Here is an 18,741-nt window from a genome sequence, read left to right as displayed (position 1 = left end):
ATACAAAAGAGAATCAAGTCAGCGACTAGAGTTGTAGGCAACTGGAGTTCAGGTCCGCTGGCTGGTGGTGCCAGTCAGGAACAGGCGCTGGGGTGTGCGCAAGAGTTCTGTGTGTAGGGGTGGCAGGACCTGCGGGTGTTGGGATGAGCAGCGTTCCTTCCCGGTCCCTGTCTCAACGCCAGCAAAGGAAGGGGGGGGGGGGGGAGAAAGAAGTGGGAGAGGAGGAGGTAGAGGAGGAGGAAGGAAAGAAGAGGAAGAAGAAGAAGAAAGTAACAAGGGAAAAAGGAAAAAAACGATAGGGTCGTTGGGTCATAAAAAAGAAAAAAACTGAAAATCTCAGTCCGCCGGGCCAGGGCTCCACAGCGCCCCCTGTGGGCGGCGAGGACAGTGCCGGGCGGGGCTGGTGAGCGCGGGCGGAGCAGGGAGGGCGGGAGGACTCTGCAAGTAGCACCTGGGAGGAGCTCGGCCGCACCCGTGTCGCCGCCGGGCCCGGGATCCCCGGACCCCTAGAGCGGACTCAGCAGCCCAGGCGGACGGCTAGCCCGAGCAGCAGCAGGCATCCGAGCAGGGTGTCGGGGCGCGGGGCGGTGCCCGGCGCGCGGTCACAGTCCGGGCCACCGTCATCAGCGAGGTCGCAGCGGGGCTGCTCGCAGCGCACGCCGGTGTAGCCGGGCGGGCAGGTGCAGCGCTGGTTCTGCAGGCAGGTGCCGCCGTTCAGGCAGAGCAGCTGGTCGTCGTCGCACACGTTGGCTGCGGGCCGGAGGGGACAGTTGAGGCAGCTGTGGGGAGGGACTGAGCTTCTGCAATGGGCAGCTGGGTCCCACTCCCCCATGCCCGAGTGGGGCTCGCGATGCTTAGGACGCACACCGTGAGAAACAGCCCTGCTCGGTGGGACCTGGCCCCTGCGTGTCTCTCTTCTGTGAGCCCTACTCCCCAGTTCCTCCCGGGCAGTGGCGCGGCCCTCCAGGAGCAACTGCGGTCGGCTTCCAGAGCTTCGCCTACTCTGCCGCAGGTAGCTGGAGCGCTCTCCCAGACTATGTCCCTTGGGTCTCCCCAAGCCTTTATTTCTTTAGCGCAAACTGCAGCGCCCCCAGCCAAGTCCAGCCAGCTCCCCTTCAAGCCCCCAGCTCCCCTCCTGGCAGGCTCCCACTTGCCACGGACTCCGCCAACAGAAGACCTGGCTTGAGCCCCACCCACCCACTTTGAACTTCTTCAAGCTGCATCAGGCCCTTCCCATTGCAGCCACTTGCTAGAAGCCCACCCCAGGCCGCAGTAGACCCACGTCGGCCCCTCCCACCATACTGGCCCCTCCCCCAGCCTGAAGGGGCTGGTCTACTCACGGTAGCATCCCTGGCGCCAGTAGTGCGTGGGAAGGCAATCGTCGCACTTGGGCCCCACCGCACCCTCACGGCACTCACAGAAGCCTGTCTCGTTGCAACGGTCGTGCACAGAGCCGATCTGGTTACAGTTACATTCTGGGGGTGGCGGTGGGGGAGACGGACAAGTGCATGGGGCACGTGCAGTGAGAAAGGCCTGTGCTCACCTTCAAATGAGGCCTGCACCAGGCCCAACCTTTATATCCCCTGTTTATGTATCCCTTAGCTGGGTCTCTGCCTGCGCTCCCTGGCGATGCTCCCTACAAGAGAGCTCGTGGCTGGGCTGCAGTGGGGATGGACTGCTGGGCCATCCGCATGGGAGAGGAGGCTCTATAGTTTTTCCTCTCCTGACATCCAACATCCTTTTTCTCGTCCCACTGTGAGGCCTGGGCCAGTCCCATCCCCTTCTCTGTACAGCTGAAAGGGACTGATTCTTTACAATTCCAAACTAAGAGTGTGACAGGTGACAGGTGTCTGTCCAGGATGCTGTCTTGTGTGTGTTACCCTTCCCCTCAAGGCCGGGAGGAAGAGCAGCTAGAGGCTTACCTTTCCTTCCTGCCTGCCTTAGCTGGTTTAGGGGGAGGTGGAGTGTGTGTGTGTGTGTGTGTGTGTGTGTGTGTGTGTGTGTGTGTGTGTGTAGGGTCTGTGTGTCCCTGACCCCCAGTCCTTGAAGCCCAGTGCTTGGCCTGAGATGGAGACACAGACAAGGAAAAGAGGCACCTCTAATCACATTCCGAGGCCCTGCCCTGTCCCTGCAGCTGGCCCTGTGTGACACTGGCAACACAATTCTGTTTGATGACTTTAGAGTTGATGGAATTATCTGAAGGCCTCAGCCATGATCCAGAGTGACAGCTCTTCGCTTTGCAACTGAGCCGGCAGGTGGTGCTGCTGGTGGGGGATGGGCAGTGGTCCTGCCGGCTCATGGCTAGGATCAGCGGCTCGCAGGCCTGAGACCTGGCCCCTGCTGGAACCAGGCCAGGAGTTAGGCAGTCCTGACAGCCCTTCTATGCTCCTGGGTGTCAGTTGGAGGCTATGGGTTTGGCTTTTAGGGTCTGTCCCCTGTCCAGGCCCAAGGAGCACCTTGGGACTTCTCTACAGAAAATCCAGTGCTGGAACCGAACACTGAAGGAAGAGTGGGTGCCTATGATGGCAGGCACAGCTCTATAAGGCCGGCTCTGAAGATGTAAAGGACACTTTCAACAACAGAAGAGTGTGCGCGAGAGACCACTCACCCAGTCCACCCCCCAGCTTTCTGAGGAGCCCAGAGAGGACAGAGGATGAGCCAAATGTGCACGGCAAACCTTCACCCTAACTAGTGCCTCTTTGTTCCCAGTGCCCACACAGAGTTGGGGGTCACAGCAGCAGATCAAAGGGCTTCTGTCCCCAGAGATGCTCAGATGAAGAGGGCCTCACCCCGCAGTGTCTGTCCCTCCCCAGGGTCTTGAGGCCCACCCCTGTACTGGTGCTCACCAATGCAGACGTTCTCGTCGTCCAGCTCGGCAGAGCCGTTCCGGTAGTAGCCTAGACGGCAGTGTTGGCAGTGCTGGCCCCGAGTGTTGTGCTTGCAGCTGACGCACGTCACCACGTTCAGGAAGTCGATGTAGCTGCAGCGGTTGGAGTGGCCGTAGCACTCACAGTCTGGATCAGCCAAGTGAGAGAAGCACCAGTGGCCAGTGAGCATTTGGGGGAAACCGAGGCAAACAGAGAAGGAGGCTAGGGCATGCTAACACCTGACTGGTGTCAGAGCAAAGTGCTATCTGAAGGATTCCCGTGTGCTGGGGCTGATTAGCAGTTGACTCATGCAAAGGGTTGGGGGTGTGCTGCAGGCCGCATTTGCCGAGGGCAGAGCCCAGGTTTCATATTTGCCATGGTCCACTCAAGGACCCAGGGATGAATAGAGTCATCCACAAATGTGGACATGATGGAATGGAACAGAACCTTCCTCCCATGCTGCTTTGCAAGAGGGAAACTGTCCCTGTCCCTGGAAGTCCTCGCAGGACCCTTCTTACTAGCCAGAACTCCCCACAAGCTTGATGGGCACAGTACTGCTCATTTCAGCAAGACTCTGAGCATCATCCCCTTTTGAATCTCCCTGCCCAGTTCAAACCAAGGGAAGCTACCTCTGAGCCACTGTGGGACCATTCACAAGGCCTCTAAGTGGTTTTGGTTTTGTTGTTTTGAGACGGGGCCTCATGTAGCTCAGGCTGACTTCGGACTCAATATGTAGCTATGATTGATGGATGACCTTGAACTTCTGACCTTCCTACCTCTGCCTCCTGGGGTTACTGGTATACAAATCCATATCCAGTTAGTGCTGTGCTGGAGCTCCAGCCCAGGGTTTATTCCTGTGTACCAGGCACTCTACCAACCAAGCCCCACATCTCCAGCCTGCCACACGCATTTCTTTCCTTTTTTTTTTTTTTTTTTTTCTGAGACAGGGCTTCTCTGTGATATATAACTGTCCTGGCTGTCCTGGATCTCACTCTGTAGACCCACCTTCCTCTGCCTCCCAAATGCTGGGATTAAAGGCGTGCGCCACCATACCTAGCCCACTTGCAGTTCTTAGGCTGATTCTCCAAATTCTACTACCATGACTGCCTGGGTCAAGGCTCCTAGGAGCTGGGGTGGCAGAGGTTAATGTGAAGGGTCACTTTCCCTTTTGCAGGATGGCTCACCATTATGGGTCCCTTCTAATGCACTCAATACCCCCATGCCATTGAACATGAAAGCTAGCCACCATCTGAGCTGCTATCCCTAGAGGACTTCAGTCCTAAGGCTTCTATTTCTCTTTTTGTTTACTGAGACAGGGTTTCTCTGTGTAGCCCTGGCTATCCTGGAACTAGCTCTGTAGACCAGGCTAGCCTTGAACTCACAGAGATCTGCCTCCCTCTGCCTCCCGAATGCTAGAATTAAAGGTATGTGCCACCACCACCTGGCAGCTCCCTCTCTCTGTGATGAGCAGGTGCTGATCTGGTCACCATATGGTTAAAGACACAGGAGACCCTGGAGAAATGCCGTTGAGATACATCTAGGAGAGCTGGTGGGCCCACCCATGGGTCTGCCTAACCTGTCCCTTCACCTGGGCCCTCCAGAGACATCAGGGAGGTGAGGCATCCTCCAAATGCCCCCGAAGAGCATTGCCAGTGACCCAAGTGTCCCAGATTCCACTCCAACCAAGACAAGCCCCTGGGCCACACCTCCCAGGGGAGCCAGGTCAGGCTATTTGTGGCAGCTGCTTCCTCTGCCATGTGCCTGCCCACTGTGCTTGAGTTGGCTTCTGACTCATCCCTGCTTTCAGCTCCCTTGGGGCTGGAGCTGCTTAACCTTGACCCAGCTGCTCTGGGAGGGTTCTCTGAGTTGGCACCGACTAGCTCTGTCCTGCCTTGCTTTTCTCCAGTGAACTGGGGAAGAGGTGGGAGGCCTGGCCCAGGTCATCTTACCTTGAAATTCTTCAATGGGTATCACTTGAGGAGATCTGGGCTTGAGCTGGAAAAGTGTGGAGCCCTTGGCTTGAGAGGGGGCAGCAGCCGAGGTAGCCACAGCTTAGAAAGATGAGAAACAAGTGCTTACACCTGCCATGCTCCATCCACCAGGGCAGGCCATTTGCACCCAAGGAGACTAAGACTTGTGAGTGCCTCCTCAGGCTGGCACCAGGGAACCCTTTCAACTGTTCACATTTGAGTCAGGGAGAGACCACAGGGTCCTCGGATGTGGAGTGAGATTCTCCTCAGAGTCCCAGGTTGAAGCCTTGTATCGATGAGTGTACACCTGCTGCCCAGGATACCTACCCATCTGTGGGACCAATCCTCAAATACCTCCCCCCTCTCCTACCCACACCGGTACTAAGACATTTGCTGTCACCGAGAGATATTTGGACGATTGAAAGCAAATGTCACTGCCCTTTTGCTCTCTCCCTCTGTCCCCCGAACTCCCCTGGTCATCAAATTCTGAGTCTAAACCTGGCATTAAATACTGCATCTTGGGGCTGGAGAGATGGCTCAGTGGTTAAGAGCGCTTGTTGCTCTTGTAGAGGGCATGAATTCAGTTCCCAGCACCTATGTGTCAGCTCTTAACTGTCTGTAGTTCCAGTCACAGAGTTCTAGAGGTCCCAGTACCCTCTTCTGACCTCCATGGGCACCAGGCACACATGAAGTGTACATACATATGTATAAGCAAAACACTCATACACATAAAATAAATATTTTTTGTTTTTGTTTTTTCGAGACAGGGTTTCTCTGTGTAGTTTTGTGCCTTTCCTGGAACTTGCTTTGTAGACTAGGCTGGCCTCGAACTCACAGAGATCCGCCTGCCTCTGCCTCCCAAGTGCTGGGATTAAAGGCATGCGCCACCACCGCCCAGCTAATAAATATTGTTAAACAGTTTTAAGACTCCATCTCCTTCTCTTCCGAGGACATCTCTCTGTTCCAGATAGGGTAGGTCCTTTGCTGTCCTTGGATAAGACTCACAAGTTTCGTTAAGCCAAGAAGGTAGGCAGCCCTTCCTTGCCTGGAACTCCATCAATGTCTAGCCCCATTCTTAGAGGTGAGCATGCTACTGTCTCAGAGAAATCAGTCTCTGTGCTTCCTTCTAGGACTTTCTGGCTCTTCAGTGGGGCCAGAGCAGGAGATGACTAGTGTATTCGTCACTAGAGAGGATTGTTGCTTGAGGGACCTTTAGGATGCTAGAAGCGAAAGCTCCAACCCTCACTAGCTGTGCAATAAAGCAATAAATTGCCAGCAGAGGGCGCTCAAAGCCTGCCTCATTCACCCCTGGGCTGGAGGGGCGCCTGAGGTGTTTGATGGGACGGGGCAAGAATGATAGGACTGATAACAGGTCATCTGGGGGCAACTGAGGACAACCTTCCTTCCCCAAGAGAAGCAAGCTCCTGAACGTCCGCATATGACTACAGATGAGCCCCTGCAGCTGACCAGTCCTGGCGGGCTTCTACATGGCTCACACCCTCGTTTAACTGGCACTGTCCACTGTTAGGCTAAGTCTTTTTTTTTTTTTTTTTTTTTTTTTAACTGAGGATCGAACCCAGGGCCTTGGGCTTGCTAGGCAAGCACTCTACCACTGAGCTACATCCCCAGCCCCTAGGCTAAGTCTTTGCCTCAGGCTTCTCCTGCTACCTTTATTTATTTGCAAACACCCCTATTCGGAGCCCTACCAGCTGCCCAGGTACCCTGTGACCCACATTGTGAGGAGGGAGAGGAGGGGTTCCTTCTACATACTCTGAAGCCCTTGGAGAAGGTTTAGAGACATTGCCTCCTGGATTCCACTGTGGACAGAGTTGGGAGTGAGGGTGAGGGTAGCTACCAGACCCTTTACCTCATTGCTTTGACTCTTGAGGTCTCTCTCCCACTTCTTTTAGTTCTTGGGGTCCCCTCCTACCCAAGGCCCACCATATAAGCCTGCTACCCCTACTACAGAGGGAGGGGTCCAAGGTCTAAGACGGAGCTTCCAGGGTCTCAGGCCTGGCATAGGCCCTGCCCCCATACCTTCTGCACTGGTGGACACTTGGGGCCAGAGGGAGCTGTCCCCAAGCAGGGTGACAGCAGGTGGCTTGGTCTGCCCTTGGGAGGAAGAAGAGAAGAAATCAAAACACGTGAGGGATGACGCCCCTCCCCTCCCCAGAGGCCCCTGTAAGAAGCGACACTACAGACTCTGTCTACATTGGCCAAAGGACCTGGCTGCAAGTCCACTGGCGAGGCAGCATCTAGGCTCCTGCAGCCTGCAGGGGAGTGCACACACTAGAAGCCTGACGGGAGGAGGCCCCCATGCCTGAGGTTCTGTGGTCTTGGACAGTCCTTCCTTCACTGGGGCACAGCCTTCAAAGACTCTTCCCTCCCTGTGTGTGGTTTCTGTTACAACTTAAGGGCCAATCAGAACAAGTCCTGTGTGTGAAACCTCAGGCTAATGAAGTGATGTCCTGGCCAAGATGCTAGACACATTGAGAAAGGTTCTAGAAGGTTCCCCCAGAGTGTCCTCCAATGTCTAACTCGCCTTTCTGATCACTGTCCTTCCACCTTCTGATCTTTGGCTTGAGGTTTAGGGGACCTCGTCATGGGCCACCAACTCCTCCACCCCCAACATTCAGTTCCCAGAGCTGGACACAAAGCAAGGCACACAGGGCAGCAATCACTGCCAAATTCAAGGGACAGAACTGGGAGAAGGCTGTGTGTGTTGCGGAGGTGGGGGGAGGGGGGTAGACAGGTGGGGGGGAGCTGATGCCTTCCCTTTTGGAAATGGAAATGGTGGTTGATGGAGAAAGAAAAAGAAATTCTAACAGTTAAAAACCGGCGGGAGATTCCCAGCTGGGAGCCTGGAGTCTTTGGACATCAAATTGACATTAATATGGTATTCAGTGAAGAGACAAGGCCGCAGGACCCAAATTGGCAAGGGCTTAATTAGAGCCCTGGTAAATCCACCCCGAAGGCATCTTGCTTCTGAGCTTGGCTCCCACCCCCACGAGGAGGCTGGGAAGGATTAGGCGCTTCAGCCTGGCTTCCAACACAGAGCTGCCTTCCAGACGGCTTGACATTGGCAGGAGAGAGAAACATCTGGGGCTGGGGTTTCAAGGCCCAGCTGGGCTGTAGCCACAGAGGTCTGAGAACCTGGTGGAAGGTGCTGGGTCCAGGAAGAGAAAGTTTCTGCCTGGGTTTTTCTGGGACGTGCTCAGGTGTCCTGTGTTGTGTTCCAAAGGTCCTTTGGGACCAAGAACCCATGCTAGTGAGGTCTTAACGGTTGGACCACTTCCAAGCACCTGAGACTTCAGGGCAGTAGTCCCATGTGGTAGGTAGAAGGGGCGGGGAGTGAATGGAGTCAGCCTTGTGCTCCAGCGTGGCCTGTGTGTTTCCTGGGACCCTGGGAAGCTGTTTCTCCTTTTTGTTTAAAAAAAAAAAAAAAAAAGCAAAACCCCCAGCTTTATTGAGGTATAATTTGCATTCCATAGCTGCAGGGCCTTCTTCCCAAGCCTCGATCCCTCCCACAGTGAGACTGGCAAGAGAACACTGTGTAGCCAGCCAGACACCTGAGTGCAATTGGCATCCGGACCGAAGGTATGCCAAGTAAGTGTTCCAGAGACTCTGGGTACAGGCTTCAGTGGCCACGCAGGAACTAAGGTGCAGGCTGCTGGCTGTTACCTTGAAGCCTCCTCCTCCCCTTAATGCTCAGCCATGCAGCACAGGGCTCAGAAATATAGATCTGACACTCATTGGGAGTTTGCTCTTGCAGCCTGGAGGATGGGTATGCCTCCTGCTCACTAGCAAAATCCTGGAGTCAGCCAGCCGTGTGCTCCAAGAGGACTCTTAGAACTCAGACCCGTCCTTCTTACAACCCAGATCCCATCCTTCTTACAACCCAGACCCCGTCCTTCTTACAACCCAGACCCCGTCCTTCTTACAACCCAGACCCTGTCCTTCTTAACCGGATCCCGTCCTTCTTACAACCCAGACCCCGTCCTTCTTACAACCCAGACCCCGTCCTTCTTACAACCAGACCCACACCCCCCCTTTTACAACCCTCTCTTTACAACCCAGATCCTGTTTCCTCTTTACAACCCAGACCCCATCCTTCTTACAACAACCCAGACCCCGTCCTTCTTACAACCCAGACCCCGTCCTTCTTACAACCCAGACCCCGTCCTTCTTACAACCCAGACCCCGTCCTTCTTACAACCCAGATCCTGTCCTTCTTACATCCGTCCTTCTTACAACCCAGACCCCGTCCTTCTTACAACCCAGACCCCGTCCTTCTTACAACCCAGATCCCGTCCTTCTTACAACCCAGACCCAGTCCTTACAACCCAGATCCCATCCTTCTTACAACCCAGACCCCATCCTTCTTACAACCCAGACCCCATATCCTTCTTACAACCCAGATCCTGTCCTTCTTATAACCCAGACCCCGTCCTTCTTACAACCCAGACCCCGTTCTTCTTACATTTAACTTCCAACTTCAGTCTGTCCCATACAGTTTCCAAGTGGGTGCAAGGTCCCTAGGTACCTGACAGCCAGTGCCTATCCGAGCTCCACCCCCACCCCCACCCCCGGCCCGGGGACCACTGCTCAGTGGCAGACAAAGCACCCTGCCCTTTCCTGCATGTTTTAGCCCCTCTCTGTCCTTCACAGGGTCAACAAAGTGCAAAGGCATCTGGAGACAGCTAGACCTCAAAGCCCGGATCCTCCACCTCAGAGAGGTCCCTGGCATCAACAGGTTTCCTCTGAAAGTCTTCATCTCCTGGTCCAGCCCCCTGCACATGTCCCCATGGAGAGGAGGGGCTCAGAGAGAGCTGTGGTGTGGTCCTGGTGAGGTGACTTTCTCAAGGCTGTCAATGGACCTGGAGAGGCCACCCTGTGCAGCAGACAGAGACAAGATAGAGTGTGGGGTTGATCCCCAGCTGCTGGAGGGATCTCTGTCCTCAGATGTCACCTGCCAGGGGCAAGGAGTGTCTAGGCAGGGGCAATGGATGAGGGAGAAGAAAGGTCCAAGGAACAAGGAGCCTCCACCATGTCTCCCTGAGGAGGAGGGATGTGCTACCCAGAGCTAGAAGGAAGTTACTTGGCCACTATCTTGCTGGTGCCCTTTGGGAGGAGGAGTCTTTTTAGACTCCCAGCACCTGCGTGGGCTAGACCTGGGAAGACCTTCCCACGTGAGTCCAGAGGGCCACACCAGGGCCCACGCCACTAGGATGCACAAATCCTGCTTTGGGAGGGCAAACAGCCAGTCTGTAGTGAGCAGGCCCGGCGTGTACCTGTACCTGCAATCACAGCTGTAAGGCAGGAAGGTGGCCTGGGCTTGTCTCTGCTCACAAATGTTTAGGAGTCTGGTTCCTCGCAAGGTCCTCCTGCTCTGATCTCCTCACTAACTGGGCTCTGTTCTCCCCACTGGCCAGCAGCTAGGACCTAGGAGATGGCCAGCTAGGGACAGAGCCTGAGTTAGCTCCATCGATGGACGACAAAACATGTCTGAGTGACAAGCTACCATCTCTGACTGAATATCCAGGTGGACTTGCTGTCATGGGCACTCTCCTACAGGGTCCCCTGTCTCCTTGGCTACACTGGCCTCTGGACCCTTCTTTACAATGCTTGGAGGAACAGGAAGAAGATTGTTCCAGGAGCATCAGTGGTTGCCTTGGCTAGGACAGCTGCCTGGGATGGTTTCCTGAGATGGCCTGGGGACCCCCCTCAGCCAGTGCTTTAATGGGGCTAGGATGCTAACAGTTTCTACTCTAAGAGGCAAGCAAGTGTCTGCTCTTCTCTGGGTGAGGGGGGAAAGAAGGCAGCGACCAGGCATCCCTGGGTGTATTCTCATACCTACCTGTGGGCTGTGGGATGCTGGGGACTGTAGGGACTTGGATGGTAGATGTGGAAGGGGTAGAAGTGATAGGGCCCCTCCTTGTAGCCTCAGGGGCCATAGAGACTTTGTGGGCAGGGCTTTTGCTGGACCTGCTGGTACCTGGCAAGACATGGAGAAAGTAAGACAGGATGGAGTCGAGGCATCCTGGGGAAGTCTTCGCTTGCTTTGATGTTGGGGGCAAATACCAGATGCCTGCAGAGTTCACTTTCCTTCTGCCCACTAAATCCCAGTTAGGGGTCAGTCTGGCTGAGGCAGGACAGTCAGGCAGGATGTGTCCCCACAGAAACATGATGGAGGGTGATGAAGTCCTTGGGAACATCCTTGAAGCTCGGGGTCTGCCACAGTTTGACAATGACAAGCCCTTTCCTGCTGACTCTTGGAGTAGGTAGATCTTTTGGGGCAGGGGGTGAATTTGCAATGTTTAAATGAGATGCTACAGTGCCTTGCTTTGCCCAGCCACCTGGCCCCACTAAACACTTAGGAGGACCATGTGGATGGGAGTTGGCAGCCACCCACATCAGATGCCCCTACCCTTCTTGGGACTTCTCAGACACCTGCACTCTTGCAGATGCCCCTCCCCAGCCTGACATGCCCTAGATATCCAAAGCACTGGGATCAGAGCTTGCCCCTTCCAGCTTTCTGGCAGAGCAGGCCAGCTGTGGAGACTGCCTGGAGGAGGTACCAAATGGTCAGACTCAGAGGACACACACCGCAGCTGGAGAAGACCCCTATCCCGGCCGTGTACAAAGGACTGAATGGAGTGTGGAATAATAGGGGCCAGGGGACCACAAACACACAAAGGCCCTGTCCTTCTTCCAAAGCAGCATGAGAAAGCTCCTAGGAGACCTGGGGTGAGAGGCAGAGAAGCAGATGGGTGTGATGAGATGCCGTGGGGAACAGAGGCCAGGCCCCTTCATGGCCATTCCCCAGCCCCAGTCTCGTACGGAGTGCGGCATACTTACTGCCAAAGGCGGAGCCCGCAGCAGCACCTGTAGGGTACAAGAGAGTAACAGTGTCAGACAGACGCAAGGCCTGGCCACCCCTTCCTGGCACAGGACATAGTACAAGGCAGGGGGAGCCTACAGAGGCGTCCCTCCAGCCCCACTAAAGGGAAGGAGACCTTACAGGGCTGAGAAGCTGCCAGGTCACAGGGCAGCCTCCAGGCCCACACCTATGGGGACTCTCACCACTGACTGCCTGAAGGCTGCTTCTAGTCCAGAAGGAACAATGTGAACCGTTTCTTCCCCAGGACACTGTGACAAGCATCACCTCCTATTTAGCCCCAACTTTCAGATTCCTAAGGCAGGATAATGTCCTCATGGACAGAGATAGCAACGAATAGGAGGTGTGGCCTGCTGGGAGACATGGTGGTGCAGAGGCTGAACCAGGCCTCTCAGAGTTCTGTGCCTCTGTGCAGAAGGAAGCCTGGGGCTGGTTTAAGCAGTGATGTCGTCACCCCTGAGTAGAACGGTTACAGTCACAAAAGGAAAGAGTCCATCACGGCTTTTCCCTAGTTGCTTCTGAGAAGGGACCTGCGGTGGGAACAGTGAGCTGCATGGAGCATGTGGTCCTCCTGGTCCCTACTCCAGTCTCTACCTACACACACCTCCAGGTACCACATGCACGACAGCCACAAGAGCTTGCGAATGTGGGAGCTGAGAGCTAGGACTCGTATATGCTAGAAGTGGGGTGCAGAGGCAAGGTGACCTCAGAGCTTGGTCCTGAGGGTGAGAAAGGTACAGGGCTACAGTGGGATAATCCAGTCCCCAGAGACTGGATGCAGAAGACTCTGGCTTTGGGGATAGGGAGTAAGGAGGGAGAGGGTCGGGTGATCTCACAGGGGCCTTGTATTTGGGGGGACTGACAACTTAGGGTTTCACTCCCAAGGCTTTGAAGTAGGTGGGCACCTCGGAGGGGGTGTTCCCTGTGATTGTGAAGAGGAGGTCCCAGAGAGGAGGTAGACAGAGAGCAGCAGGGGTGAGGCAGGGGAAGGTTCCCAAAGCAGGAAAGAGAGAAGATGTACAATAGCCACCCTGGGGTCTGTGTGTCTGTTTGGTAAGACATGGGGACAGTGACCCCTTAGGTGATCAGCAGGTAGGAGTCTTGGCCCATGATGGTGGAGGTGACAGGTGGGAGGTGAGGAAGGAACCAAGCAGAAGTGATGGGGGTGGGGTACGGCTGTAGGACAGATGGAGGGGACAGCCCACCAGTGAGAAGTAGCAACGTGGACTAAAGGAAGGCTCCGGAGACAAAGAGATAAGGAGAGGCACCCAGGAGGAGGGGGCTGGATGGGGCAGCAGCCCACCGAGCCCCCTCTGTGCCTTTGAAGACCCCTGAGTGCCTTGCGGTGCCTGGCAAGTCACCCCTTCAAAGGCTTGTCACAGTGCCGGCTGTAGCCCACGCACACCATGCCTGTCACCGTCTGCCTTGCTGCAGCCTTCAGCTTTGATCAGTCTAAAGCCACATGAATCTTTTAGGGGTGAGGGAGGGTGCCAGATGGGATATGTGGTTTGGGAACTACATGGACCCTGGCTTTGTCACTGGGTCCCATGTTGGCTGGGACTGGGTGTGGAACCGGGAGGGCACTGGGCTGGCTGGGCCTCTGGGTACTCATCTGGGGGGTGGGTGGTAGGCACGGCACTGCCACGGTATTGTAAGGGCTCAGGGAAGCCACGTGTGGCAACTGATCCTCGTGCAGCCTCAATCTGAAACAGGTCATTGGGTGCATGTCATGTATTAAGGGTCTGAGCAGCTAGCCTAGGCTCGCCTCTGCTTGCAACCCAGAGACCTGTGGGAGCTGTGATTTCATGAAGCCTGTTCATGGGGTCTCCCATGCATGAGGGCCCCTCAAAGGGTGCTCATAGTGCAGACGTGTGTGGGGGAAACTCTCTCTCATGCTTCCCTTGATAGCTGAGTGAACTGGGGACAAGGCTGGGCTGCGAGCAAGGGCTCAGACACGCGTCTCAAAGGACACTTCTGCAAAATGTGAAAGTTAGCACTTGCTGGCTGGGGGTGCAGTGCCAGAGGCACCATGTGACATGCTGCATACACCCCATAAGCACTCATTGTAAGTAAGGGACATTCGCCTGTACCTCCTGTCCTGGATCTCCATGGGGTCTCCTGCCCTGCTCTCAGAGTGGAGAAGGGTGGCAGGATGCTGAGAAGCCCAAGTTGGGTTGGCCTGCCTGCAACTAGTGTGGAAAATACAGCCTGGAAGACATGGAGGAAGGCAGCTGGAGGGTCAACATGTGTGCACCCATGCCAGCTGCCCTCCTCTGTGTGTGTGTGTGTGTGTGTGTGTGTGTGTGTGTGTGTGTGTGTGTGCAAGTGCACATGCGAGCCACAGGCCTGGGGCACAGGATGAGGACCACCACTGGGTTGGCTACATACGTACAGGCGTTGGGAGAGCCGTGGGGCAGCGGCAGGTAGGAGCCAGCTCGCCAGGCCCGGGTTCGGAAGTTCTTCTTGCACTTGCCACAGTCGGGGCCTGTGGTGTTGTGTTCACACTCGCACTGCAGGCTGCCCTCGCGCACTGTGCACAGGTTGGCGTGCAGGTTGCACTTGCATCTGAGGAGACCAGTGGACGGGGAGGTCAGTGAGCGCCAAGGCGGCCTAGTGGCCTCTGGTGAAGGCAAGAACCCAGGAGCAGGAGTGGCCAGGGGTTCATCGCACACTCAATCTCTCCTTCAGGACAGAGGGCAGACGCCCACTCCCGTGGTTTGGAGACCTTTCCCAGCCAGGGGTGCCCTGGACCCCTGAGGTTGTGTCTGGCTGCCCTCTGTGGATTCCCAGACTTCTGCTCTGGGTGGTGAGAGACTCGCTTATGCCAGACGGTTCAGCAATCTGACCAGCTTAACTCCTTTTTATATTAATTAGTTGATTAATTTTTTTTGAGACAGGGTTTCTCTGTGTAGCCCTGACTGTCCTGGAACTCACTCTGTAGACCAGGCTGGCCTTGAACTCAGAGATCCTCCTGTCTCTGCCTCTTAAGTGCTGGGATTAAAGGCATGCACCATCACTACCACCAGGCTTATTTTTTATTCTTTTGACAGAGCATCTCACATAGCCCAGGATGGCCTTGAATTAGCTATATAGCCAAGGTAGACCTTGAACTTCTGATCTTCCCATATCCACCCCCCCCCCCCCCGAGAGTTAGGAGTATAGGTATTGGCTAGCACACCCATTTTTAAAAGTTAAATTAATCCAGTGTGTGTGCATGTGTGTGTCACAGCATGGGAGTGGAAAACAGAGTATAATGTTTTGGAGATGGTTCTCCCTTCCAATATGTGGAGCCTGGGGATGACACTTGGGTCATCAAGTTTGGGTACAGCTGCCTTTACAGGCTGCACCATCTCTGCACTCCAGCTCCACAATCTATGTGTGTGTGTGTGTGTGTGTGTGTGTGTGTGTGTGTGTGGTGTGTGCTGGAGATTGAACCCAAGACTTTGTGCACACTAGGAGAACTCTCAACCCACTAAGCCACATCTCCATGCCCACCTTAGCTCTTAACTGAGGTGGGTAGACAGGTGACAGGTAGTGAGCCCCAGCAACTCCTGTCCATACAGAGTCCTGGCTGAAGGATACAGAAGACCCAGGCACTTGAGGGTGACAGAAAGAACCTCAGCTCCTCAGCCCTGTTAAGTCACCCACACATGTATTATTCACCATTTATTCAAATATTCATAGACAGCTCATCATTGTGCAAACTGGTAAATAAAGGGGAAGCAATAGCATGGATTCTGCCTGTCCTCCATAAGCTCTATCTCAGGGTAACCTAGCATCAATGAGGGCATATTCCTTCTTCTTCTTCTTTTTTTTTTTTTTTTTTTTGGTTTTTCGAGACAGGGTTTCTCTGTGTAGCTTTTGCACCTTTCCTGGAACTCACTTGGTAGCCCAGGCTGGCCTTGAACTCACAGAGATCCTCCTCCTGGCTCTGCCTCCCGAGTGCTGGGATTACAGGTGTGCACCACCACCTGGCACTTTTTTTTTTTTTTTTTTTTTTGAGTTGAGGATTGAACCCAGGGCCTTGTGCTTGCCAGGCAAGCTCTCTACCACTGAGCTAAATCCCCAACCTGCATATTCCTTCTTATAGAAACATTTCATGATAGAACTGGGGACCCCCATCCGGGCGGTGGTAGTGCACGCCTTTAATCCCAGTACTCAGGAGGCAGAGGCAGGTGAATCTCGTGAGTTTGAGGCCAGCCTGGTCTACAGAGCGAGTTCCAGGAAAGGCACAAAGCTACACAGAGAAACCCTGTCTCGAAAAAACAAAAACAAACAAACAAAGAACTGAGGACCCCTAAGAATGGAAGGCTCCAGGTATTGAGCCATATCAGCCCAGAACACAGATGACACAAGCAGGGATCTTTCTATAACATTCACCACTGGAGCAGAACTTGAATCAGACCAAAATCTGGACCAGAAATGCCGAGGGCAGAGCCACACGCTGAATGCCACCCAGTAGGATGCAGCCCACACAGTGCAGGCACGCACTTGGCTGCTCAGTAGATGGGTAGCAGAGAGTGAAAACTGAAACGAAGGAAGGGGTCCCCAGCAAACCCTGGAGGAACCCCAAAGGCTTGTCAGTCCAGGGCCAAGTGCGCACCTGGCTGGGCCTTGGTGAAACATACCTAGAGGGCACACGGCAATTGATCCTAAGGGTGTTTATGCTATTACTACATAGCAGCTGTCATGATGCTGTAGAACACTGGTGCTTAAAGTCTCTGTCTTCTAGAGAAGCCCAGAACTATTTCCAAGTGCAGTTATGGGACAATGGAGACTGACTTTTGGGAGAGAGAAGGGATACACAGTAGAGACACTGAGGAAAAAGAAGGCCTCAGATGGTTGCTGGTGCAGGAGGCTGGCTCTCTTTGTATGTGTGTCGGGGTGGGAATGTGAAGTCTTCACAGCCCAAAGTTAGAGACAGCTCACATGATGGTGTACACCTGCCACCCCTGGTGTTCAGAAGGCTGAGGCAGGAGGATCTAAAGTTTCAGGTCAGCCAGGGCTATGGAGACTTTGTCCAGAAAACCAAGCCAAATCCACAAGATGTGTGGGAAGTTGGGGAGGCAAGCAGGTGTGTGTGAGCACAAGCCTGCCTTTTCCTGACATGGGCAGACTCCCAAGATAAACTGTCAATATTTGGGAAAAGCAAATTGCCGACTGGTATGCTGAATGGAATTGTATTTTTATTAAAATATGCAAGGAAAAATATTTCTGTGGCTGGCTCTGAGTTGGGGAGTCAAATGTTTGACAAAGAAGATGGGGTGCTCTACTGACAGGCTCCCGGTTATAACTAGGAAATGATGATAAGGTCAGTGATGAGTGGGCAGTGCCAGGGGAGGGGGGCAGAATGGGAGGACAAACAGTGCACAGGGCATTTTAGGACAGAGAAACTGGGCCTGGGGACGATGTGACTGAAGCATGACAGAATTCCAGGGAGCCTGGCAGAGCTGGACTTCAGTTAACACGTGTGCCCACAATGGTGACAGCCACACACAGAAGTGTGAGATGGTGAGCCTGTCACGCACTGTAGGGACAGGGGTGCTTAGGAGCTGGGCTGCTTCCTGCCTGTCTGCAAACCTGCTCTATAAACAGCAAGATTCGTAAGTAAGGGCTGGTGTCCAGCTCTTCAGTTATGTTTGCAACTGTTGTGTGAAATTCTGCCCAACGGGGCAGCTGACTTAGTCTGGTGGACCAGAAAAGGGCTCAGGAAGAACATCTCTGAACCCAAATCTGAAGGACAGTCTAGAAGGGGAGAACCTTCTAGAATGAGCAAGAGCATGAGGAGGTTCCTGGGATGGAGAGAAGACTCATATGGTGGTGGTTGGGGGTGCCTTACTGGGGCACAATGGGCTAGTTGACATTTTACAGCACTGTGGCTGCTCTTGGCACATGGAATGTCTGGGCACCAGAGCCAAGGCAGGAAACCAGCAGGCATCTTGGGTCCCTGTCATACCTAGTGACAGCATCATCCCATAGAGACTATTGCTGGGATCTGTGGTGTGGCATGCTTAGCCCTGGGTTCTATGCTCAGCATGGGCTTGGGGAAGATGTTTGCTGAATCTTTTCCTCTCCTCATGTTCCCTATGCCAGCCTGGGCTGAGTGATGCTCTGTGTTTTCAACACCCCACTCCTTACATCCTCCCAGGAGGCCCATCACCCCTGGCCTCCTCATGTCCACACTTTGTACAGCTAATGCCCCTTGAAATTCCAGCCTGGTCAGACCCTTCATCATGTCTTCTTATCTCTGCCTCTCTCTTCCTGTGCTTGTGTCCCCCTTCTGGGGAAGGGATATGGGAGGCAAACCCCACCAAATGCCCACTATCTGCTGGGCTGTCCAGGCTGCTTGTCTTCCTGCATTCACGTCATCCTGATATGTAAGAGAATTTAAGGTACAGGAGGCCCTTAGTTATGGTGTTTTCTCCCTCAGTCTTTTGACTTTATGATGGGCAGAGGCATACCCAGGTGGCCATTTGAGTTCTCATCCAGAACTCAATAAACTTCAGCTATTTGATGGTTTGTTATAAGATAATCTTAGTGTGTGGTGATTCTATCCAACCATGGCTAGTTAATGGGAATGTGCTTAAGGTAGGCTACCCTAGGTTGTGATGTTCGGTTGACGAGGCTCTATCGGAACACAACTCCATTGGAAGTGGTGTAATGTTACACAGTCATGAATGCACATGTCGAGGACTATTTCCACCTGCAAGGACCATTCCAAATGTGAGGGCAAAAGGCAACAGTTCTCAAATGTTCTCATTCTACTCTCTACTGTCACCTCCCTCTTACAGATGAGGACATGGAGCCAGAATCCAACTCCAGAGGTCACAGGGTTCACACAGGACAGAGCATGGATTATGATCAAGGAAGACACCAGAGTGCTCACAGTGAAGCCCTCAGGTCTATAGCCCAGTGGAGAGCTCATGCCTGTAATCAGCACTGAGGCAGGAGGATTGCCACAAGTTTAAGGCCAACCTGGGCTATGAAGTGAGTTTTAGGTCAGCCT

The 18,741-nt window shown here is 54.1% G+C and overlaps 1 protein-coding gene across 3 annotated transcripts in view; it reads right to left on the bottom strand.

The window, feature by feature from the left end:
• Nucleotides 1–284: 284 nt before the first annotated feature.
• Nucleotides 285–18,741, bottom strand: part of Ntng2 (netrin G2) — a 62,992-nt gene continuing 44,535 nt past the window's right edge. The window contains exons 5-12 of one of the 3 annotated variants that reach the window (XM_036184025.1): nt 14,128–14,300; nt 11,696–11,722; nt 10,695–10,832; nt 6,875–6,949; nt 4,817–4,918; nt 2,847–3,014; nt 1,341–1,475; nt 285–750 (exon numbers count right to left, since the gene is read on the bottom strand). In XM_036184025.1, coding sequence (XP_036039918.1) covers nt 518–750; nt 1,341–1,475; nt 2,847–3,014; nt 4,817–4,918; nt 6,875–6,949; nt 10,695–10,832; nt 11,696–11,722; nt 14,128–14,300 — 1,051 coding nt within the window. In that variant the 3' untranslated portion in view covers nt 285–517. The remainder of the gene's footprint in view (nt 751–1,340; nt 1,476–2,846; nt 3,015–4,816; nt 4,919–6,874; nt 6,950–10,694; nt 10,833–11,695; nt 11,723–14,127; nt 14,301–18,741) is intronic. The other 2 variants (XM_036184026.1, XM_036184027.1) reach the window with 2 other exon arrangements.

The sequence above is a fragment of the Onychomys torridus genome, chromosome 4 (genome assembly GCF_903995425.1).
Source record: "Onychomys torridus chromosome 4, mOncTor1.1, whole genome shotgun sequence".
Lineage (NCBI taxonomy): Eukaryota > Metazoa > Chordata > Mammalia > Rodentia > Cricetidae > Onychomys > Onychomys torridus.
The sequence above is the reverse complement of the archived record's forward strand: the minus strand, read 5'-3'. Positions and strand labels throughout refer to the sequence as shown.